The 25,918-nt window shown below is 36.0% G+C and overlaps 3 protein-coding genes across 3 annotated transcripts; 1 reads left to right on the forward strand and 2 right to left on the reverse strand.

The window, feature by feature from the left end:
• Positions 1–4,208: 4,208 nt before the first annotated feature.
• On the reverse strand, positions 4,209–9,462 carry LOC144451943 (uncharacterized). Its single transcript, XM_078142864.1, has 4 exons — positions 9,244–9,462; positions 8,607–8,654; positions 6,673–6,777; positions 4,209–6,190 (listed from the first exon to the last, which is right to left on the reverse strand). Exons 1-4 carry the CDS (start codon positions 9,352–9,354, stop codon positions 6,077–6,079), a joined length of 378 nt encoding a protein of 125 aa, XP_077998990.1. The 5' UTR covers positions 9,355–9,462; the 3' UTR covers positions 4,209–6,076.
• Positions 9,463–9,699: 237 nt separating this feature from the next.
• On the forward strand, positions 9,700–15,272 carry LOC144451942 (uncharacterized). The gene is made up of 5 exons (XM_078142863.1): positions 9,700–9,823; positions 11,081–11,128; positions 11,737–11,835; positions 12,501–12,527; positions 12,831–15,272. The coding sequence occupies exons 1-5, from the start codon at positions 9,752–9,754 to the stop codon at positions 13,137–13,139; spliced, it is 555 nt and encodes a 184-aa protein (XP_077998989.1). The 5' UTR covers positions 9,700–9,751; the 3' UTR covers positions 13,140–15,272.
• A 442-nt stretch (positions 15,273–15,714) lies between these two features.
• LOC144452431 (nodal homolog 3-A-like) lies at positions 15,715–19,557 on the reverse strand. Its single transcript, XM_078143522.1, has 2 exons — positions 19,086–19,557; positions 15,715–16,625 (listed from the first exon to the last, which is right to left on the reverse strand). The coding sequence occupies exons 1-2, from the start codon at positions 19,555–19,557 to the stop codon at positions 15,715–15,717; spliced, it is 1,383 nt and encodes a 460-aa protein (XP_077999648.1).
• Positions 19,558–25,918: the final 6,361 nt, after the last annotated feature.

The raw sequence follows: 25,918 nt of genomic DNA on the forward strand, positions 1-25,918 counted from the left end.
ATGAAGGCACAAGATCAATTTGAAGTTTCTCTGAAATCAGAAATGATTATATGTGATGTAAAATCATGAAATGACTCTCTAGAACCGTAGTTTATAAAAATGTCTCTATTTCCTGGAGTGGCACTCCTGTTTTATTTTTCTTTATCAATTCATTTTTCTTTTCACATTTCCTTTGATTGGCACAATGATCAGAGCTGCAGTCACAATGACATCACAAGACACTGTACCAACAATGGAAGGCAGATTGCATAAAGTCAAAATATGTGACTCAACCAAAGACAGAAGTAAACATCACACCACTAAACTTGTATCACCGAGACTCAAAACTCAGTTAACCACAGTACAGGTATGGTAGTTGTAATATTATTCTACTTACTAATGCTAGAGGGCGCTGTTTGTATGAAATATCTCTGGAGAATCTTAGCCCCATTTCAGATGTAAATCTACATAATAATCTTTTGTTTATACTGGATAGTTCTTTCAGTATATAAACACTTGTCTCCCAAGAAGTCCAGTGAGGGCCATCCCTCATGTATTCAGTGTTAATGTAGGAGGAAACAACGTGTGGTTCAGTAGAGTCAAACTGAACAACACACTTTTCACTTACAGCATGGTAAATTTAATCAAACCCTGAATGGGTTCAACCCTGACCACAAATAACCACTCAGCCATCAACAACCCAGATAACATGCAATTAAATATTACATAGAAAACTGAGTCACAGGACAAGATTCATACAGCAAAGTTTTTTCAAAATAGAAAATTCTTTGAAAGTATTTTGATACTTTAATTTTCTTGTCATTTTGTCTTTCAAAGAAATCTGGACTAACAAAAAAGTCAGTCAGATAAGTATGTATTTTCACAGTGAGTGTGAATCATTCTGTGAGAGAAAGAAGACAAGATTCAAGGTGGTCTATGAATATATAGACTGAAGAATATTCTAACTTGTAACATTGTTAATGTCACTGGTGAAAAACAAGTAGTTACATTGTGGATACAACCCTTTGAACAAACACTGATGCATTTGCTTGCTCTTAGTTAGCAGGATTGAGACAAGATTCATGCAAAGATAGACAATTTAATTAGTGTTGCTAACTTATCAAAGTATAAACACCACAGGAGCCCAGATCCCATGACTCTGTTTACTGATAGAACGCTACACATTATAGCATTGTAGCAATCGAGCCTGACTGTATAACTTCCACAGATAAACAAACTGATCAAAACGTCCTGTGAACCTACATCAGAGGCACCCACTATTGTTTTTGTATCAGTTTTATTATTGTCTTTACCTTATTTTGTCATTGTGTGAAGCCTTTTCTTAGCTCACTTCATTCAAGCCAATGCACTCAGGTGTTTTTTCGCGGGTTGTATCAGTAGATCTGTTATAGAAAATCAATACTATCTCTCTACTAGAATATTTGAAATTGAGACAATCTAATCATTTAGACTTTATCATATTTTTTATATTCCTGCCAATAATTTACCATACTTTTTGTAATTATGAAATCAGTATTAATAGTTATGAAATAACAACAGTATCAACCAATCAAGTCATTTACAAAGCACCAGTATCCAGTAAAGTTTAGAGGCAGTACAATTACATGTTAATAGTTCTGCTTGTTCAGGTTCTTCCTAAAAGAACAAACTGTAGGCTTTTGAAATATTTCCAGTGGCAAAGTGTTCCAGAGGCGTGGTGCTGCACACAAAAAAGCACATTCGTCAAATGATATGAGTCGATAATTTGACTTGTGAGTAGACATTTGTGTGAGGAGCAAAGTGTATAGGGATTATATTTTATAGTTTTGCCAATAACTTGCAATATATATGGAGGGCATAAAAAACATAAATCTCACCTGAAAATATATAAACTCAGCATTAGTCATGTGTATATGAATAATCTATTTTTGTGAAACATTTGACATTATTTCCATTGTAAAATTTTTGTTTAGTTCATTGTTGTAATTATTTTTCACAAAACATATTTTAATTGTGTAAGTTATGAATTAATCAAATCATATAAATAGGTAACCAGTATATCTAGTATTGCCTATTCTGTATAACTTTTTGTATTTTTTTGTTATCGTTGTCATGATCATTTTTCAAACAAGTTTTAAAGACTTTTTTGTCAGTAGATGTACAAATTGTATTATTTTTGTTTAAATCATGTCGTGTGGATATTTTTTTGTATGACTTTGAAAATTATTAAACCATTAGCTGTAACTGGAACATTTTTTGAAACTGTTTTGTTAAATATCATGACATACTTGTAATATTGTACACCCTGAACAGTATTGAATCACATGTGGGTAAATATATTTGTGTAGCTGTACACATAGTATGACAAAATAAATCCTATTTTTGGTTCACACCCTAAAATCAGTGCCCCAGTGTGAAAAAGATTTCAACCAATTCCTGTACAACTTATGGATACAATCTACCTCTAAATAACAAAAACAATGACTAATTATTGGTATTTTAACAATTTTCAGGGAATATATTGTTGATTGTGAGATTGAAAAAATAATACTGCTTTCAGTGCAGTTACAGCTAGTGCAACTTTTTAATGTAATGTCAGTCTTTCATCATACAAGGAAACAAGGATGGTTCAAAGGGAACTTGCAATACACACTGAGCATGCTCAGACACAAAGGACTATGGGATTATCTGTGGTTATCGTAATACCTAATCTGGAGCTACCAATAAAAAAAAATCCCACAATTGTCAGGGTGACTATGAATTGATCAATCGTGGTTGCAAACAGTGTAACAGTATTGTTTACGATTCCAATTCATTAGTATTTATTATCAAATTTCCCAAGATGCAACATTCAACATGGTGGGTTTGCAAGTTCCCTATTAGATCAAATGTAACACAGAATCAGAAATTGGTATACAAAATCTACAGGGTCAAAGGTTATGTTGTCAGAAATAGATTTACTTAAGTAACTGTAACAAGTTTTCACCAGCTAATTTTCTGGTACTTTTGCTATTTCTGAAATACAACAAACCTTACCTAACACTATGAAATCCTTTGAATTAGTTGAATGACCTGTGTATTAGTTATCGATGGTGTTACATACACTGGCTTGATGTTTGTATGTAAACAGTACAAACCAATTACAATTTACTCAAATCGTTAACAACTCTTCACAGACATTTCAACAAAAAATGCAGCATTTCAAATTGATAAACCAGACCTGGATTACAGTCTACAGTAAATGAGTGCAAATTTGTTTTTGAAATTTTAAATTATTTTTCAAACAAGTATAAGTGTTATTTTTATACAACAAATTATATCAAGTGTTGATGTGTAAATGTTATAATCTGAGACAAAAAATTTGGTGCAATTTTAAATATATCAAATTTTCAGGTATAAATTTTGTTTCTGTTTATATATATGTTCATTGTCTAATCATACAGTGTAATAAAATAAATAACTTTCATGTTTGTGCATTGTATGTTATTGTTTGTATGCATTTTTATTAGCCCCCAACTGGCAAAGCCAGGACAAATTATAGGAATGACCCATGTCTGTCCGTGCATCCATCCATCCATCCATCCATATGTCTGTCCGTGGACAGCCATATCTCAGACACCCATGGATCAGTTTCAACCAAACCTAGCACAAATGTTGAGCATTACAATGTGCATATGTATGTCACTTAATTTTCTGACCTTGCCCCCTTTATGACAAAATGGCGGCCATAATTGTCCCATAAATCAATTTTAACCAAACCTGGTACAAATGTCATACACTATTGAGGATATCACTTAATTTTATATTTCTCCTAAAAATACACATTTTTCTGCATACCTAGCGGTTATTTGTATGTATTTTATTTATAAACTTTATTTACAGAAGATTAAATTGTCACCTCTACAAGGATTAAAGTATCGTTATGATTTACACCTCCACTCACTCACACTGTGATTGTGGGTTACATAAGTAACAATGATCGCAAAGGTCAGACATTGATTTCTCCTTTCAATGTGACACTAGTGCTTCTGTTGTGCAGATATATGATCACCCTGTAATCAAGATAGTTAGAGACCATGTTGGCATCCAGACTACATTGAGTTAGACGTAATGAGAGCTCTTGAGATCCAATGCCATGGAAAGCATTAGACTAATATCCTTGTCAATGGTCTGTAAAATAAACAAGACACACCAAGTCATTTGTCATAGTATCTTTACTATCAAATCGGAATAAATCTTTACAAAAACTTGACACATGGAGATGATTTACAGCTAAAATGATGTAGGCTTGGTGTTTAACTCATGCAACATAACATTACACATCCTCAGACAACTTCTAATGCAAAAGAAACAATTACATAGGTACTGTGCACAGTGGGGATGTAGAAGTAGTCAAGTTGAAATGTTGATTATCAGTCAGAAATAAACCATTGTAGCCATTAAAATCATCACGTCCATATGTAATGTTTTCATTAGAAGCTTGTTTTTACTGCACCGTGAAAGAATAGCAATGCTTATCAGTGTTCAATGTGATTGGGCAAAGGATCCTACTGTGTTTGTTGTGTCTCTGTTCTTGTTAGTCTAGAGTTGAAATATGTCTAGCTTTGCGTCAAAAACGTAATGTCCCACGAGTGAAACACCAAACCAACATAACTTTAGCTATACCTTTAGTTTACCAAGATAAATACAATCGTTGTTCAATCTGGTAGATTACACAAGTGAATGACAGCATTGCTTCTGCTGTGCAAATATATAATAACCCAGTAATTAAAGTATCGTAAACACTGGAAATCCCCAAAACTACACTGGAAGATTATGGAAGTAATCAGAAATGTCACCCTACTGTGAGTATATTTAAACCAATCATCGCTTATACCAACATGTCGCAATTTAGTTCTATCTTGGTTATTTAACCGAAAGCTTGGTTTCCTCAGTTGTAAGTGGTTATATGGATGAAAACAACTTTATTATACATATTTATCTACTTGAAAACATGTAAAGCAACACAGACCATGTCACTGTTTGAAACTCATATTTCAAAACATTCTAAATAACTTCACCTTCGTAGAATGTTTTACTTCAAATAACAGAACTTACAATAAAGATTGCAAATAAAAGTATTTTAGTATTGAATAATTATCATAATCCATCTGGATTTCCTTGGAAACGTTTGCTGTTAGCTCTAGCAGCAATCCTGGGTTTATACAGGACATTTAAAATTTATAATAATAATCATTTCACGTAATTTTTCATCACACACAATTGTTGAAATGATTTCTTCTGATATGAAAAATCAGTATCAGAATGGCCTTGGAAATGAAATCTTTAATGTCTAGTTTTAACAAGATTTCATAGGTAACGTACTTCCCCTCAAATGTTTTTAAGTTCACTTGTTAATGTGTCAATGGTAGCAGGACTAACAATATAAATGAGGTCCAGGCCTTGCAATAGTCTAGTGCAATCTGTGACATCAAATCTCACAATTTTCCTTCACGTCTAGCTCAATGAGACAAAATTTCAAGTAGGGAACTTGCAATCCAGACTGAGCATGCTCAGATGCAAAGGACTATGGGATTATCTGAGGTTATCGTATTACCTAATCTGGAGCTACCGATAAAATAAACCCCCCACAATGGTCAGGATGACTATGAATTGATTATTTGTGGTTACAAACAATGTAATTGTTTACAATACTAATTGATTAGTATTTATCATCACATTTCCCATGATGCAACATTCAACATGGCGGGTTTGCAAGTTTCCTATTCAACCAAAGCCACCCACAAAGGCTCTCTCATGTCTTTGTTAATCAATCACAGACTTCTGCCCAATGATAAGTTCATTTTTTATGAGGATAATTACATATTTCCAAATATGGTATATTTGTCAGCTCAGGATGCTACTTATACACTGTTGACATTATGCTGACAGATAAGGTTTACTCATTTGCATGAACAACTTTTGGTTCATGATTTCTCATTGAGCTAGACAGTGCGTGGTAAAGAGATGATTCGATACTAAGGGTAGATCTAGACTTAGCCTTGCAATGACATCCAGAAAGTGTAATAGTATTTGATGTGCATTGATAAGTTTAAGTTCAGTCAAAAACGAGTACACAGGTAAATATGGCCTCCAATATTGTACAGAATCCAGTGAAATAAAAGAACCATGTCTTGCCCTTGGACAGGTCACCAGAACGCACAAAATAGATCTGAGAAAAATCAGGATATAAAAATATTTTAAGAATTATTGTTCAATCAAATCGTGAATGATGAACTACTGCAAAACATTGATATGATTACCATAGTAGCAGTGATTTCTTGCACCACTGTATGCACATACTTGTGATGACTGAATACATGTATGCAAATGATATGCAAATGATATGCAAATGATGGAAGTCATTCCTTTCACCCAAAAACAATCAATCGAATCATAAATGATGAACTACTGCAACACATTGATATGATTACCAAAAGTAGGTTTGCGTCGTCGTACAAAATTTAGTACGGTCAGATCAAAGGGGTGCCACAATTGTGTGTGTCATTACTCACAACTTTAATCATAACAAATTTCAAATTTGGCATCTCTTAGTTACTGAGGTTGTTTTTTTTGTTAGATATTAGTTTCTGAGGTAGAGAAAAGTTTTCTTCAAGAAAAGTTAAATCAAAATACAGATTCAGGTTGACTTACCAAAATACCTTGTATCAACGCAAAACCAAGTAAACTAAGTCCAAGAAGAATGTACAAAACTTCACCAACATATGCACATCTGTATATACTTAATGCCAGAGCTAACTGTAGCAAAGGAGGAAATAAGAATTATTATTAATATCATAACTAGGCAAAGCCCATAAGCTCGTACAGGGTAGATTCATTTGTGACCGGCTGCCTCACGATGATATTGTAGATAGCGCCCTCAGTGTGGAGAATGCGCATAATATATAAAACACGTAGTAATGCGTAGTCATTATGCCGCAATGCATCCTGGGTAAAACCACCAAAACACCATTGCATAGTAATGCGTAGTCATTATGCCGCAATGCATCCTGGGTAAAACCACCAAAACACCATTGCATAGTAATGCGTAGTCATTATGCCGCAATGCATCCTGGGTAAAACCACCAAAACACCATTGCATAGTAATGCGTAGTCATTATGCCGCAATGCATCCTGGGTAAAACCACCAAAACACCATTGCACAGTATATAGGACGCGCATGCATACAAGTCATTGAGCCGCTATACGAGCTATTACATATATACCAGTGATTACTTGTACCGGTGTATTCACATACTTGTGTAATACCAACAAACATGACTGCATACCTGTATGTAAATGACGGCACAGTCATTACTTGTACACAAAAGCACACAGATAGCACAATATGATATTTACAGAAATTTGGTAGTTCGGATAAACATATGTGATCATACAGAATGGAGGAATGCTGCATGAGTGCCAGTGTGGTTACTCAGAGGTATTTGCACTTGTGCTTGCAATATTTTCTGCTGCACATTCAATGACAACACTCACAACCACAGAGAACACTGCAAGCACTCATGCAAGTACCTCGAGTACACCACACTTGCACTTGCACATCATGGGGTTCTGTCATAATCTCAATTCTTTTTTCAGCAGAGTAATTTAGCATGATACCAGCAAATGAAGACAAAGATGTTGCATATCTCAAATGATGTCATAAATCAATGATGAAATTAATCTCAAAATGATGAAATCTTTACACATAATTTCAGCTTTTGAACCTATAGCATCAATGATCAATTCCTCTTAAAAGATAACTAAAGTTGTGAATTGGCGAATCAGGAAAATCATTGTTTTTCTCCTCCAAGTCCAATATTAGAAAACAGTTCCAAGATTTCACTCGTGAGAGTCTGTGGTCACAGCTGTCAACATCTGATTTGGTATGTCTTGCTAAAGACATAGGTCATGTTGACTTTCAATTACAATTTGTACGGTGGGTCTTAGAACTTTCATCCTTATTTAATAATGTATTCTCTTCATTTTTTTAGATCAGTTTTAGTTCTCTCAGATCTCGTGTGCACAGATCATCACATCATAACACCCACCACCACCAACATTACCACCACCACCACCACCACCACCATCATCACCAACACCACCACAATCATCATCATCATCATCCACCAACATCACCACTACCACCACCACCACCACCATCATCACCACCACCACCACCACCATCATCACCACCATCATCATCATCCACCACCAACATCACCACCACAACCACCACCACCATCATCATCATCATCATCCACCAACATCACCACTACCACCACCACCATCATCATCACCATCACCACCACAATCATCATCTTCATCATCATCATCATCATCCACCACCAACATCACCACCACCACCACCACCACCACCATCACCACCATCATCATCATCCACCACCAACATCACCACCACCACCACCACCATCATCACCATCATCATCATCATCATCCACCAACATCACCACTACCACCACCATCATCATCACCATCACCATCATCATCACCATCATCATCATCATCATCATCATCATCATCATCATCATTATCATCATCAACGGACAATTTTAAGGTGTGCTTACCAAAACCATGAGTGTAACCACGGCTGCAAAAGCTAACTGCAACATTCTCTGGCAAAGAAAATAAGAATACTGTGTGTAAAGTATTGAATGAAAAATTGAAAAACAACCACTATTTTTGGTTCAGTCGTAAAGTAAATTAGACCTACAAAGGGAAGTATATATACAAATAGACCAACAAAAGATACAATTACTGTAGCACTGGAAACATATGCTCCGAGAACTCCGACATGTCTCCATTCAACCTCTGTCATATGGGGACGGAGATTATAGGAGTTTTCGGTGCATATATTTCCAGAGCTACTATTGCAGCTATCTGCAACTTCATTTCAAATACACTAGTTGTTGTTGTTGTTGTTGTTGTTGTTGTTGTTGTTGTTGTTGTTGTTGTTGTTGTTGTTGTTGCTGCTGCTGCTGCGGTTGTTGCTGTTCTATTGCTTTTGTTGTTGTTACTGCTGTTGTTGTTGTTGTTGTTGTTGTTGTTGTTGTTGTTACGCCAAATTAATAATCATAGAAATCAACAGTGTGATCACTAGTTCTGGATATACATGCCACGATCGAAATCTCCGTCACAAGACTGTCATGTCGGTATTACAAATCTCGAAGTATAACTATAATGTAATTGTAATCGCATACTCACGGCTCTTGGACTTTGAGAGCTGTCATGAAACAGCGGTCCTGCGCCTGTACTCTGTGTCTGCCCTTCTTGCCGATCTCCATTTTCACCCAATAAATATTTTTTGTCTGACATGATGATCCGTTGGACTACCGCACTAAATATCCATCTGTAAACGTCACTTTGTTTGTCTTACTGCGACATGTGATGATGAGGACGCAACAAATGACAAGCCAGCCGGGGTCAGCGTTTGACCCCACTAATTGGACTATACCATTATGAAGTAGTGATATAATGTCTTTCATGGGTATCATATTTCTTTAATGGGTCACAAAATGTGAACCAAAACACTTTCTGACTATTTATAGCGACAATATTTGCATTTTGATGATATTTATTGAACTCGATTAGTCCCAGCAACTTTATTTTATAATTTCTTCGTTGACTAGAGAGAATTGACACTCCCTATGTGTCGAGTAATTAAAATGTCTGAAATCAGCTGACTTCTCAATATGTCAACAATTTATTGAACATGGCGGATTCAGGCGGAGGTGCGAAACCGACGGAGACAGGTGCGATATACCATGAAGTATCAACTAAGCAAGTAAGTAATAAGTATTCAAAATCCACTAGAAATTATTGATTGTTTGTAAAGTACATTTAATTCAGTCCACTATCCATAATGCGCATAAATCGATATCTATGTAAAAGTTTGAATATTGCGTTATGTGTTAACTGTTATGAATCTGAGGGGAGGTCACATGTTTGTCACACGCATACCATTTCAATACACGTATGACACTTTGACATTGAGGCAGGTCTTTGACTCTATGACCATCGTGTAACCCTGTGACTTCTAAATCAAAAAGTAACTACACAATATTATTGCTAGAATTTGAAACACGTATTAAAAGTCGCAAGAACAGACATGTTATGTCTTTTGTCGATTTAAACTTTCGAGTTACACTTCAAAATAATATCATTGAAGAAATATTGTATCAGGAATGTAATATTTCTCCTTCATTCCTTCAAGATCTTATATATTATTTCATAAAAAATAAAAAGATGTAATATATATATATCTATATATATATATAGATAGATATAGATATATAGATATATATTACAAGCACAATAGTTCTGTACAGTAGCTGAAAAATGTAATATTTCAATTACTACTTACTTTACTTTATATTTACTGTAATATTATATTTATGTTGCAGTTCATCTGAAACAATACCTCACTTTATTGTTAATTTTGTCTAAATCAAGATTAATTGGTGTATTTATTTATTTATTTATTTATTTATTTATTTATTTATTGGCTGACTGACTGACTGACTGACTGACTAACTGACTGACTACTGAATGAATGAATGAATGAATGAATGAATGAATGAATGAATGAATGAATGAATGAATGCACATCAAAATGATCAAGGCTCAATTCCAAGATCTTTGATTTTGTATCCCTAATTGAACTTAATATAATCAGTTTATTTACCCCAAATAAATATAACAGTGGGTAAATGGGGAGTCTCAAAATAGCTTACAGCTAGTCTGGGCCTGTCCCCTCACATATTTATACACAGAATTTCACAGTAAGGTACTCAATCTGACACAAAATACATACGGTATTATGTACACATGATTACAATTACAAATATACAGTTGATCAGTTATACTGCACCAGTACACGTTGCTTGAAGATTTATTTGAAACGATATAGAGAGTTAATACATTTTATGTTGACAGGGATGTTATTCCAAAGAAATTAGAGAGGCCAGAATGGAATTGTTTTGAGTTGTCAATTGCTAAAATAGTATTATTTCTATTAATTATTTTCCATTTATTTTCCCAGCTGTTTGCTGTGAAGGTTTATGGTGGTCTGACAGCAGTTATGGTTGTTGTAAGTATATTAAAGGGGTACAGGCTGGATTGATATATTTTGTGAACGTAATACAAGTGGTATTATTACGTATGCACCAGTGATTACTTGCACTGGTGTGCATGCATACTAGTGGTATTTTCACTCCTATGCAACACCACATTATTTCATACTAGTATGTAAATGAGTAATTGTGTTTGTTCCCTGCCCACGGAATCGTGTAATTGCACAGTATGATTTTTATGGAAATTTGCTGTTTCAAATAAACATATTGTATGAAAATAACATGACATGTGACAGTGTGAGTACTCAGCAGTATATACACTAAATACATGCAGTGTTTTCTGCTGCACTTTCCCTCACTATGCTCGTGAAAGTATGGCCACAGAGAACACTGCAAGTACTCGTGCAAATACCCCAAGACCAAGTATGCCACACTTGCACTCATGAGTCTGAGTGTTATAACACTCACTGATACTCTTTGCTCACATCTCTTGATGCTATTTTAAAACGATTATTTCTTATACCCCGGTATCTTCAGCCCGGGTTACAATCTTCCACTTCAGCTTTGAGCTGAAATATTTTTATTTACAATTTACAGTCTGAATGTTCTCTTTATGATTTTTCAGATTGCAATGATATTTTGCTTAGCCAGAGGAGCAGAACACACACGTTTGTATTTGTTATTGGTTAATCTCATTATCAGCAGCATAGTTGGACTAGCAGTGGTAAGTCAAACCCTGTACATATATTACACAGACTGCCTCAAGATAACAGCATTCCTCTCATAGGGAACTTGCAATCCAGACTGGACATGCTCAGACGCAAAGGACTATGGGATTATCTGAGGTTATCGTATTACCTGATCTGGAGCTACCGATAAAATAAACCTCCCACAATGGTCAGGGTAACTATGAATTGATCATTTGTGGTTACAAACAATATAACAATATTGTTCATAAAACTATTTGATTAACATTTATTATCACATTTCCCATGATGCAACATTCAACATGGCGGGTTTGCAAGTTCCCTATTTTGTTTCAGTATTGTACAGTAGTCTGTGAGGTATGCCATGACGGGGCGCCCTCACACATCGGCTGCTCTTCACTGTTTCATTCTTCCCAATCATCGTCAAGAAAAGCTTACAAATATTCACTTATTCTTTGGACAATTAGAATAGAATCTCTTACCATTATCCATCCCCAAAATATGACAATAGACAGTTCGAAATCTGCCTTCACCAACATCGTTATCACCATTCTCATAGATTGTATCAAAACTGCTATCAAGTACCACAAAAACATAATTCTATAATATATATTTTAGTACATTCCCAAATTTGTGTTATACTTTTCTTCCTTTGTGTTTTTATCTAAATCACGTCATTTAGGCATGGTGGTATAAAAAAGAAGACTTGGTAAGCTTCATATTTCTTGTTGTCATTTGACAAATTTGACCAATTTTTTAAATCACACATAGCATAAAATATGTTCACTAGAGTAAATTTTCATATTTGATTTCTTGAATTTTGAATTTTTTACAAACCTGATCATGTTGTAACCAGAATATTTACATTACATGTATTATGAGGACCACGATGGAAATAACTTGTAATTTCTTCCTTGTGTTGTACTCCGCTGTACTATTATTTGTATACTTTTACAATATTTTATTGTCAAATGACTAAATCTAAATTTAAACTATTTCTTTTTATCGATAGTCAACAGATAAAATATGGTTCCTAGCCCTTGTAGCGTCAGTCATCGTATTTCAGTGTATTACCACCGACATCTACGTATGGAATCATCACTCGCCCAATAGCGTTACTCCAACACCAACACCAACAATGAGAATCATTACCATAGGAACTCCAAATGCTACAAACATCTCAACAACAAAATCACAACATGACACTTTGCAAAAGATTCAACCAACTGTGCCATCAAAGATTGCTCAAAATCCAACACCTTTGAAGGAAAGAAAAAAAACTGTTGCAAACCCTACAAGACCTACTAAAAGTGGAGGATGAAACAAAGTCTGTGACACCGCAAGAAAAGAAACTGTATTTGTTAATTTTTATTGATCAGTTTTTTTGCTAAGGTTGGGAACCATGGTAACAGAAAGTGGTAAAAATGGCAGTGTTTCCCCATAGAGTTTATGGTAATTTTATTTGGGAACCCAGGTAAAATGACATGGGAACCCTGGTAGATTTTACCTACTTTCCGTCCTTAACAAAACCAACGTTATTATTATTACTATTATTATTATAAGCTAGAAACAGATATTGGTGTAATTACACACACGATAGGGTGACATCTCTAATAGGAGGTTTGTCAAGTGGTGGCTCATGTAACTCCATTCAGTATTTACACTATCTTGATCACAGGGTGCGATTATATCCACATAACCAAGACACCACTATCACCCACTTGTGTAGAAAATGCAATAACTTTTTTGAGTCGTATATCCTGGAAAGAGCCATCATCATATCTCAGTATATAGAAACTTTAATCATACATTGAGAAAACCAATTTTCATTTTTATAACAAAATTAGTGTGATATTAAAATGTGACAAAACAATTCACCAAAATCCTCTGCATATACTTTCCATAGTTTACTGGGTTGTTTCTTAAAATGATCATAAATTCTAGGCACACAGTCAAATGTTGGAAAAGTGTCATTTTGAAAAAATCCCTTGTGGATATTGTTTTAAGTTTAAGTATGTTGAATATATCACGATGGGAACATTCTCACAATTTCAGAATAAGACATTTTTTGTACTGTCAGTGGGTTGGTGAGAAGAACATATTTGAAACTTTCGCTGCATATGCCTCAAAAGTGTGGCTTAAATTTGAAAAATAACATGGCCATATATAGACTGAAAGATCAGCCGTTGTGGGGCTCTTCTCATCCTTTTTCCACAGTATGGTAAGAATGATCCCAGTAATCTAGTTTACAGTATAGTATAGGTATAGAGCTGGGACTGTAGAACGTGTCAATAGATTTTTGATTTAACATTTTTGAAAAAAGGCTGCTGAGATGTGAAAGTGGCAGACTTTGTCTCGATTTTGTACTCATCTATAGCTAATTTGATTATTCGATTTAATATTTTTGAAAAAAGGCTGCTGAGATGTGAAACTGGCAGACTTTGTCTCGATTTTGTACTCATTTATAGCTAATTTGATGACTGAGTGCCAAATACAAGATGCATTACTATCTTAATAAGAGCCAAAAGATAAATTTTACAATTTTTTGACTATTAGTAACTAGTTACTTGTAATGTATAAACATTTTCTATTGAGAATTAACCCCTAAGTTGTCAAAGATTAGTAATATGATAATCAAGAATTTTTGTCTTTGAAATACTGTTGTTTTTTCAATATTCATTTTGACTTTTTAAGACAGCAAATCTGTGCAAATGTTGTTCATTTTCTAAGAATTTGAGTTTGATTTTGTATATGATCTACTGTGAAATGAATGGATGTTTATTTTCGTTGTTGAAGTTACCTACATATTAGTAAGCTTGTGATAGGTTTACACTTTGAATTTACATAATAGTAAGCTTACAACAGGTGTACACAGTCTAGGTGTATATACATCAGTAATCTGATTAAGATCTTATGTGGTGAATATGGCTCAATTTCTGTTTTTTACCTCTTCAGACTCTATATTATTGTCATTGTTTTTTTATTTTGTTATTCCCGTAGTGATTGCCTTCTTTCTGACAATCACTCCCAGAACAACAAAATAAAAATTGAACAACCCCAAGAAGGAAATAGAGGCGAATAACGAAATCAAGCTGTATTCGCCACATCAGATTTTAATCAGATCGGTAGATCAATAAATTCACCTACCCTAATGATTGACAAGGGTATTAAAGTTGTTTAATATTGAATAATTTGTATGGTACATCATTTTGAAACCATTAGTAGTTAGGAAAATAACTTGTTTATGTAATAATAAAAGACCAAAGAGACACTTTGATAACATTTGAAGTTATTGTTTTATTTCTCATAATCTGTATTATTATGTGGTAATTACTAAAACAAAATATTGACATTTCAAGAGTGGTGGTTACAGTTTCATAAAAGTATACATTGTGCAGAGATGAGTAAACAATACTCCAGTTCTAAATACTTTACAAAGAGCGACTGCTTGCCAAGTAAGTTGATAATGAGATTATGTTATAAAGATATACAAACTTCACTTGATTTGTCAGAAATATGACCGAAGTTGAGAGTTCCGGATTAGACTGGGAAAGACAAGTTGACATATATGATCTATATCATTTCAAAAAATTACTAATATCAGCAGAATGAAAATCATAAAGTTATATAATCTGGTGTCAAACATATGATTGTGATATGCAAATTTATTCGGATTGATTAACATTTCAGCAGACTTTGACTTAATTTACAAATATAAACAACTTTTATACAATTGTTAATTATATACATTTGCAGCAAGGGCTGTGTGTGACATTGCACCAATGGTGTATGTAAAAATATAGTTTTTTTCTCTCTCAAATAAATAATACAACATTGTCCAAAAAATAGACAAATATATTTAGATTGTTGGTTCAAATTTATGAAAGTTCAACTCGTTATCTGCAGCCACACTCTTCAACGATCATATTTTCATGTTCTTTGACAACGATTTTACCATGTTCAAAATACAGCATACTAAGTGGTGCTAGCTTGGTGGGAATACAGCATGGTTTTGGAGCACGTTCTTGGTTTGCCATGTGTAGTAACCCCTGCATTATGGCATGGTTGTTTGGATTGTGTCTACCGCTCATTGGTCCTTCACATTCACCAACACACTGGTACGCGTCAAATTTCTTTGGATAAATCACCCAGCTTCCCCAACCAATCTTTTCAAAGTCAACTGTAAGGCTGATCTTCTTACAAGGATGCTGGTCTTTCTTGGACGACTTTTCAGAGAGTTCTTTCAATTTCTGTTTTCTCAATTCCTTCTTTCTTTGCTTGTTTTTCTTCAACTTTCTGGCATTCGTGGCATCAGCAGATCGTTCCTCTCGCTTTTTCTCTGTCTTTTCTTCCTTTCCTTTTTTCTCTGTCTTCCTTTCTTTGGTGTAAGTGTATGTTACAAGGATGGCCTGGCTGTCAATAAAGTCCTGATGCACGATAACGATGTCATCGACAAGATCATCCGGGATACCAACTTCTATCACGTGACGACCAACTGCTGACTTGATCCAACGCTTGACTGCTTTTGTTACCTTGAATACAACAACCCCTTCATTTTCATCCAGGTGATCTTGTTTCACTTTCTGCGATGATACAGTGTCCCTTCGATAACAAGTTTCAGATGCGTTGTGCAGGCACTTCACTTCATGAAGCTGGTAAAGGGTGACGCGAATTTTCTTGGCTTTTTGTTGTTGTAGAATTGGAATGCGGAGTTCAGCAAGTCGCAACCTCTCAGATTTGGTTAGAACACTCAAATCGAAGACATACCTCTGCATAACTTCTGATGTATGTTCATGTTGAATCACATCTGGAAATAGAAAGAAAGAAAAATATAAGACATTTTGTAACCACACAACTTAACTGAGAGACCATTCGATTATTGGCCGGGAGGGGGGAGTGTATGGCTACAGGTGTAATCCTGATGAATTCAAATTACAAGCACAAACACTACACAGATGCAATACCAACTCTACATTCAGTGAAAATAGGATTCAAAAGGCTCAAAAAAATTGACAACCTAGAAATTACATTTCCGTGGGGTCAAAGGTCGTACATGCGGCCAAAAAGGGGGCGAAACCTCTACACGATGGGCACTTTACAGAAGTCTACGGAGATCGAAAAACGAGGTTGGAGGGGGTACGTGGTTCATAACAATGTGTTGCAGCACTTACCCAAAATGGTGCTGTAACACGTATAACATATTTTCATTAAAAACATCATTTCCTAAACCGTACATTTCCGAAAGACCCTCGAGTGTCAAACTTTCGAATGGTCATTTGCTAGAACTCTATCAGTATCAAACCAGTCTTCAAGAACTCATCCCGTACAATCAGACTTTTCGAATATGGATGTACTTCCGTCTCTCATTGATTTGAATAAACAAAGTGACTATGGGGCGGATCCGTCACCCGGGGATCGTCACCAAATTTTCTCTAGATTGGGCGATCAATCAGACTTCGAAATATTAATGTTTACGAGTGCAACTGTTCTTCTGGTAAGCTTAGTAATTGTAAATTTACAGAAATCAAAAAGGGAAATTTTATTTTCTACACCGATTTCATCTCAACTCTGTTTCATAAATATTGTGTGAAATAGGATGACGCGTTGATTCTGCCGAAACGAAACTGGACTGGAACGAAATAGATTTGGTTGGTTGCAGCAAGATTAGCCAATTTCAACCTTCCAAAATTACCGTCTTAGGCCACGACAAACTCTTATTGTTTCAAGACTTCAGATCAGGAGAATTGCAATGAATTACACAGTAAGAAGGCCAATAAGTATCTAACAAAGTAAGAACAATACAAAAAATCAACTTCAATTATTTCAAATGTGTTGAAGACTGGTTTGGAAATAATTAGGCGTTGTTCTATGACGCAACGTTATTGTTGCATACTAATTTGCATACATGTTTCAATGGTCTTTTGGAAGCCCACTTTAAATTTCTTGTCGGAAAAAATACGAGATTAATCTCAGAAAAGTCAGACAAATTGAAGTATAATCCCCTCTAGAGAAAAACCAGACAATAGTGTATTAGTTCTCTCTTAGACGTACACAGAATTGAAAAACTAACTTTCTTCAAGTTCAATGCTATTGTACAATGAACTTGACGAATTGTAATCGATCTGAAAAGGATGAGCTTACACCCGCCAGACAAAGCCCCGAGGGAACGATGACAAGTATTTGTACTGCGATAACCGTTTCACACGTACGTGTCTGGAAATCATGCATACGAGTGTGGATGAATAGAGTGAGTCGGAACGTCATTAATGACTTAATTAAGTGTATCAATGTAAACACAGACTTGTTAATAGCCCTGCCTTTTGTTGACATACAATATCAGCACCCAGAGTGTTGTCTTTGTCCCTATTATCAAATTAGTCAGATTACGGTAAGCGTGACTAGAAAGTGCCCAACGATTGCCAACGACTTTGTCAAAAGTTATACTGCTACATTTTTTCAACGACCCTACTATAAAGTTATGAAGATCATAAAGTACAACTGAGGACGAAAGAATTGTGGTCAAAATGTGTCAGCCACTGTTTGGGAACTTCAGGTACCGAAAAATGTTACATATGGGAAGCGATACTTTTGGTCACGATTTAATTTCGACATTGAATAATATCTTTCGTCTAAGAATGGGTTGAGCCAAAATAACACCCAAATCTCAAGTTAAGGAACTCCGTGTAAATATTCCCAACAGTTTAAAGTTAATTGTGATTTTGGTCGACTATAATAGTTAGTCTTAGCAAGAATAACCAAACAGTGATGGCTTGCCAACTAGGCAAATTGGGTAACATGTTTCTGCATGGATTTATAATTAAGTTATAGATCCATGGTATCTGTGACTGGAGCTATCAAAGCACATATAGAAACAGTGCAATTTTGATCAAATTAAATATAGCGAAACCATGTGCATAGACTCTGGAGCGAACAGTAACACTACGCGGCCTGATTATCACTCCAGGGTCTAAAATCCATACAAAAGCACGTGACATGTGTGGCTCTTCATTTGGACAGATAGTTACGATTTACGGTTTAAGGGACCACGTAATCAAATTTAGGTAAAAAGAATGTTCCCCGACAAAGTTCTAATCGTATGCTATCTACAGTTGTGCTGGTACTACCTCCCTTAGTAACTGAATAGTTGAAGAAGGCGGAGTACTTAAGTGCCTACTACCTGCAAGAAGGTGGTAGCAATTAATTGACTCACTCTATCATTCAGATACAGCAACTAAATACAACAAGGTCGTTATGAACTTGAACTTACCAGTCAATCTGGCTGAGTAACTTCTGATGGTATCAGACTTTCTGATAGCTTTCTTCTCGTACGACCAGTCCTGGGCTGACTTTCGGTTTTCCAAGGCATTGTAGAGATCTAGCATGAAGGATGGTGACGCAACGTGTCCTCTTGTGACAGTTTCGGTTTTGTTGAACTCTGATGTGAGGATGCTAATAGATCCAGCGAAGTTCCTCATATGACCAAGACCTCTCTGCTTTCCACTTTCTTGATTGTCATCTTGCGCGAATAGGAGCACTTCGTCTGGTCGGCCGAACGTGAACGGCAACGACATGTCGCTCTGAGCTGACGATTCAGAGACGACAAACAGGAGCAAACACATTGGGATATACGATAGAAGATACATTTTCATGGAGAGTGACTTGTTCTCTGTACCTTTAGTTTCGAAGTGATGTGAACTCCCATCAACGATGCTTATAAATGTGGTGACTACGGCACTCATCAAAGAAGTTTAAAGTGCTTGGAACGTTCGACTCTTACGGAGGGGTGGTCAGACCACGTCCATGTATGAGGGGAAACACCGAGGCAACTACTAAGACTTGTCCCTAACTATTAACCATCGAATATCATAGAATATTGAATATATAGTAATTTTATAAGCGTATTATCAACACTACACTAGAATTTAGATGAAAAATCGGGGGAAAAGTTGAAACTTTACCACGAAACTCAGCTTTAACTTGCAAAGAATAGGATATCTAATTTGCATATCTGACGAAGTTGCCGACAAAGGGGCGGAGAACAGACGGACTTCAAGAGAAAGAGGTGTGAAACGGTGTCTGAAAAACGTCGTAGTAGACAAGATTAGAATACATGAATATTTATCAAGCTACAAGTTAGGATGCCGACAACATTTCTTTGCCATAAGGGGTCGATTTACGCTGAGACTTGTCGCAACATCAGAAGTAGAATCACATTGTTAAACCCCCGGCAAGTGAACCATAGCGGGCTGAGAAGTACCCACGACAGGCACGGTGTAAGCTCTGGATGAGAACACAAACAATGCTAAAGAAATGAAAGACAAGACACAAGACACAAAAGATTTCTTCATCAAAATATATGAACGACTCATTACAAGTAGCATTCATGTAAATGTTCGCAAAGTGGAATATGTCTATCCATAGAGGTAGAAACACAGTCCTGCATACCTCCACGGTATATCCATGGCAGTATCACTTCCATTTGGTTGTGTTTTTGTTGGATCATATGATTCAACAGTGTATGGCAAATTTCATTTACGGATGTTAAAAAGGGTTTCAAACTTAACAAAACACTAAATATATCTATATGGACATATTTATGTTGCAATGTGTACGACAAAGTTCACGATTGAAAACTTACAGTAACAGCAAACAATTCTTAAACGTAATCTCATTTATTAATTAACTAATTAGCGACTTATTGCTTAGATGAGCGACACTACAAGATAATCTGATTTAAAAAACTGGTTTCTGAAGGAAACAGTTGATTCGTGTTATCATGGAGATATAAGGGGAGAGTAGTTCTCTACCATATCAATTCACGTTTTGTCGCACACGGCTGTTAAAAAAAGTTTATTGCCGACGTCACAGACTGGGGTGACAAGATAACACCGATATATGACTTGAAACAGTGATAGATGCTACAAACCGTTCTAAGTCAACATCTAGATATGTTATAATCACATACCAAACAAAATGATGTGAGCATATTCTTAATCTGTGTTGTTTCTAGGACTACCATCAACTCAAACGAAAACATGTCTTTACACATGGATAGTTTTTTTGTGTGTTAAAATCTTACACTTCGTCAAATTTAAAAAGACGCTCTTAGCTGCGAGATTCTGTGTTGGGGTTTTCTGCATACCGTACCAAACGGTAAACTAAAACCATAGACACACCACCAACCGTTGGTGAAGGGTCTATGCTAGAACTGAGAAAGGTAGTATCAAGAAGCTCATTGACCCGTATCCGTATTTACTTTTATTGTCGTTATTTGAGAGGACCTGGTGAATACTACAATTATTTTATACATAGGCTCAGACCAGTGAGACATAGATAAGGGTGGGCGCGATGGGGACATATGGTATACAAAAAACGAAACCGATATTGCATGCACAAAATACAGGTAACTGGGATAGTTGGCTTAAGAACTGGATCTCACCATTTTGATGGACATAATAAACTGTATGAATATGAGGTACGATTCACTTTACCAATGGTTAAGATCAAAGTCGCTGTTCTTTATTGTCAACCCGAAAAAAAAATTGTCAAAACCACCCATGCAACCCCGAAACATTTCATTATAAACCTTTGAGTAACACCGTTGCGATAAGTGGGCGACAACGCTTTCCCAACGCACCAACACCCGGTAGAGTTAAAACGAGTAAGTTTCCGTTGTCCTGGGGTGTGAAACGGACGAACGTTTCACATCAAATGGGTTAAAACAATAAGGCGGAGTCTTTCCTTTGGAGGACCACTTTAGAGTATGGTATGTATATTGTGATGTTACTTTTGATGACGGAATGTTTGGTTAATTAACCATGATACGAAAGCAAAGGTAAACAACAAACTAGACATTCTAAGAGTAATTTGGCTAGATCGGAGTTGGCTTTCTTGGTCTGTGCATCGTCGTAAACCATAGCGCGCTAACCTCTTTTACATCACCGTACAATATCGTTACATCATGGAAGTATCTGTGGTACTTCCATGGTTACAGCATGGATGTAGGGAGGACAACAGAGGAGATCTCCCTTAAAGTAACACATCCATGGTTACAGATGCAATTCTAATGTCAACTGTTGGTGGTAATTTCAAATTCAAGACCAAGGGCAAAAACCTTTACTCACTTGGTGTAGATCGCCAAGACATGTAAATGAATATATAACCATCGAAGGACGCACACGGCATGCGCAGTAGACGGTTAGCGTTTATGCCCTTTACGGCGCACATATTATACTGACAGATGACGACTCAAATAAGTTGTCGAGGCGAGTCAAATAAGTTATCGAGGAGCCGAAGAAGTTGTTGAGGCAAATAAGTTATCGAGGAGCCAAATGAATTGTTGAGGCAAATAAGTTATCGAGGAGCCAAATAAATTGTTGAGGCGAGTCAAATAAGTTATCGAGGAGCCAAATAAGTTGTTGAAACGAATCAAATAAGATGTCGAGGTGCCAAATAAGTTGTTGAGACGAATCAAATAAGTTGTACATAATAAAGGCCTCAATGATGCGCCATAGCCAAGCCTAGTCCGAGGCTACCGATATAGTGGACCGAGCTATAACCGAGTCATAGCAAAACTTACTATTACGTAACACACCTACATGGACACAATATGGTTATGGAATACTCCGTGCAAATCCACTTATCTGCTTATTATGGAATACTCCGTGCAAATCCACTTATCTACTTATTATGGAATACTCCATGCAAATCCACTTATGTACTTATTAGGGAATACTCCATGCAAATCCACTTATCTACTTATTATGGAATACTCCATGCAAATCCACTTATCTACTTATTATGGAATACTCCATGCAAATCCACTTATGTACTTATTAGGGAATACTCCATGCAAATCCACTTATGTACTTATTATGGAATACTCCATGCAAATCCACTTATCTACTTATTATGGAATACTCCATGCAAATCCACTTATGTACTTATTAGGGAATACTCCATGCAAATCCACTTATGTACTTATTATGGAATACTCCATGCAAATCCACTTATCTACTTATTATGGAATACTCCATGCAAATCCACTTATGTACTTATTAGTGATAACGATCGACAACTTGAAAATTCACAAGTCTCTGTTTATTAAAACAACTTTGATGCTTTGATACTATTTGAGTGAGTTTGTTTTACAAATAACACCTTGTCTGGGCAAATAACTAAAGCAATAATTAGCTTATATTGATTTAAAATGCAAATGCTTCTATGTACCTTGATTTGATGATACCAAGTGTTCAACATCCTTGACAGCTACATCACTTTGCCTGCTTGTCTGTTTCTTTAACCCTTGAAAATCCTGTCTGTGCATAGTTGAAACGTCGGGATTCAAATAAAGCAGAGGGTTTTTTACCAGACTTGGACTTGTCCTTTTATTCCTTGTTAGGATGCCATTTATTGTGAATGTAGTACGTGCAAAAATACAATTTCCGGCGCGCAGGCCACAGCGTAAAATCATATTATAACGCCATGATTTTCAAACGTCAAGTTCGTTTTACTGAGTGTTCTCTTCAGCATTTCTGTTCATACACCTTGCCATCTAGTCTAACACCTGACCTTTTTTCTATAGTGGTGTTAGTTCAAAACACGGCATCTGCGCCTCGATCCACTTTTTGGTAAACTGGCGGCGGGATAAAACTTGTAATTTACGAAGTCGGTCATATGCACTTTATAATGTCGGTACAAACGTGTCCTTGCATGAAAGAGTCACGTTTTCCTTCAGGTTATAAACTCTCACAAATTCAGCAGACATGGCGCGGGGGGGGGGGTTCATTCTCAGTAATAAATCCATGGTCACGTTCAACTAACTTACCTTTCACGGACCTTTACAAAGATCTTCATGATCTTGAATACACATCGTGTATCCTTCACATAGTGGGGTGGGAAGAATCTGTCTGCAGGCATTGCAAACTCGCGTTTGCTACACTACCAATGCTGGAAGAGGAATTAATACACTTAATGAATACTGAATTCCTTTTATTTGTTGACGATATACAATACATGCAAAATGTGGCAGTGAGAAAAGATGCAGTCACAAACTAATGATCAAAGCATAGTTTAAAGTTTATGGGCGGTACTGGTTGTTTTCTCAATTCTTAACTGTGTATCATAAACAGCGCATACGTACAATTGTAATGGGACACAAACAACGACAGCGATGTGAGATTCCTTACCATGCATTCACCAGTATCATCATTACAATCAATTGAATTAATTACCAACGTGTATCAAATGCTGTGAAGAACAGTAAAGTATAAACTTTCCTTTGATTAATGCCGTTCGATAAGTGATCGACAACACATTATCAAAGCAACGAACGCCGACAAAGTTAAAGAACCCCGTTCCTATTGTTTCACTGCCAACGAGCCAAAGTGTCCGAACATGCCGATATGAAAGAAGACAATAGGTACGCTAAAACAATAGGGCGGTCCACTGTACCCACATAGATAACTACTTCACATTGTACCCACATAGATACCTACTTCACTTTATAGAGTGGAATGTATCGTGACAAGGATGTTACCATGACAATAGCAGCTCCCACAGGAGGAGAATTGACAGTCCTCGTGCCACATAGTATCAATTGAGAGCTACAGCAAAATGTAACGTACCGAAAACAATAACCGATCGATGTACCTCACGAAATGAAAATATATGAAATATAAATACGAACCAAATAATAACAAAAAGTACACTTCTGAATTCTTATTGAGTCCTAAAAGAACAGCTTCAAAGTGCGACAGTGACTGACACGTATATTTCTATCTGCGAATCGGTACAGACCGTACTAGATTCTCGGGACTAGATTGTAAAATACGTCGTCCGGGAAATCTTTATCGCCCCTTCTGTTTGAGGAAATTTTGGATGAGAAAAGCGCCCACAACGGTTAATTTCACCGTACCAGACTTGGTCCAACTTGAAGCATTTCACGGCCTTTAGTGACGGAAGGCGAAATCTGCCTACTCCGAGCAGATGCTTGTTGACATGGCAACTGATCTTTGCGTAGATTGTCGAAATTATAGTGTATAGGACGACGACGATGACGTTATCACATTAGAAAAAAACATGATGGAGTGCTGTGATTGCCTTGGTAATTCAACCTATATCCATTGCACTGGCGGGATATTCTGAAATTGGTGAGATAGTTTCTCTTCACACAAAAAGTAGAAAGAAAAGACGGTCCATCCCATCCACCCCAAATAGGTGCTCTCCATCCCAAACTAATCGCCTCACTGTACAGCGCCCTCCGGAGCCAACAAAATAACATTGTTTTTGAATTCGTATAACATTATTAGTTATATTCGAACTATATTTAAAGTGAGGGTACAGACAACCGAATATGTTTAGGGTCAATTATAACGTTTATAAGATGCAGTGGGGAAACAGTATTGCATAAATAACTGCACGTTTGACTAAAGCCACTCTGAGAAGTAGGTGAAGATGTTATGGCGACACAGCTAGGAACACCGACATCGTTACAAAGATGCATCATGATACGTTCCAGTTGTTAACTGGGTGCTAAGTGTCCGGGTATTTGGAGATCAAAGAATGCGAAAACTATAGAAAGGGTGAAAGGGTACTCTCTCCTTTTAAACGAAAATGGGATACATTTTTAACAGCTTCAAAGTCAAAGACCGTATCTTTCAAGGGTTTTCTTAATTTTTTGACTTTCTATTTTACAAATATCTTGCTTTATAATAAATGGCAATAGTAATTTTTTAAAATTGAAAGTTGCAGAAATTAAAGTTATGCGTGTTAATATACTAGTCACAGAAACACTCACCTGTATTGCTCAGTCTGTTGGCATCTTGTTGGTATAACTGGATGTAGAAAGACAAAATAAACATGTTAAAAATGTATTGCCACTTTGAAAGTTGATTTTAAAAACTCAAAATTATCAATCAGGAATATAAATAAAGATAATGAATGATAGTGACATGTTACTAAGTTAATCCTGTGAACATTTTTTTAAAAAAAATCAAAAATTACACTTGGTTGGAAATTATGGATAAAAAAGCTCCAGGATGACTTGCAGACGACAACTACCATTGTTGTCACGATGATAAATTTTCCAAATGACAAAAA

This window comes from Glandiceps talaboti, chromosome 22, assembly GCF_964340395.1.
Source record: "Glandiceps talaboti chromosome 22, keGlaTala1.1, whole genome shotgun sequence".
Classification (NCBI taxonomy): Eukaryota; Metazoa; Hemichordata; class Enteropneusta; family Spengelidae; genus Glandiceps; species Glandiceps talaboti.

Bases quoted from the DNA above. Each gene is read 5' to 3' on its own strand.
- LOC144451943 (XM_078142864.1), bottom strand. From the start codon at position 9,354: ATGTCAGACAAAAAATATTTATTGGGTGAAAATGGAGATCGGCAAGAA. The intron at 8,655-9,243 runs GTGAGTATGCGA...TTTCTTTGCCAG, and splicing joins GCTCTCAAAGTCCAAGAGCC to AGAATGTTGCAGTTAGCTTT. The intron at 6,191-6,672 runs GTAAGTCAACCT...GATTTTTCTCAG, and splicing joins CGTTGATACAAGGTATTTTG to ATCTATTTTGTGCGTTCTGG.
- LOC144451942 (XM_078142863.1), top strand. From the start codon at position 9,752: ATGGCGGATTCAGGCGGAGGTGCGAAACCGACGGAGACAGGTGCGATA. The intron at 9,824-11,080 runs GTAAGTAATAAG...TTATTTTCCCAG, and splicing joins ATGAAGTATCAACTAAGCAA to CTGTTTGCTGTGAAGGTTTA. The intron at 12,528-12,830 runs GTAAGCTTCATA...TTTTATCGATAG, and splicing joins GGTATAAAAAAGAAGACTTG to TCAACAGATAAAATATGGTT.
- LOC144452431 (XM_078143522.1), bottom strand. From the start codon at position 19,557: ATGAGTGCCGTAGTCACCACATTTATAAGCATCGTTGATGGGAGTTCA. The intron at 16,626-19,085 runs GTAAGTTCAAGT...TTCTATTTCCAG, and splicing joins TTACTCAGCCAGATTGACTG to ATGTGATTCAACATGAACAT.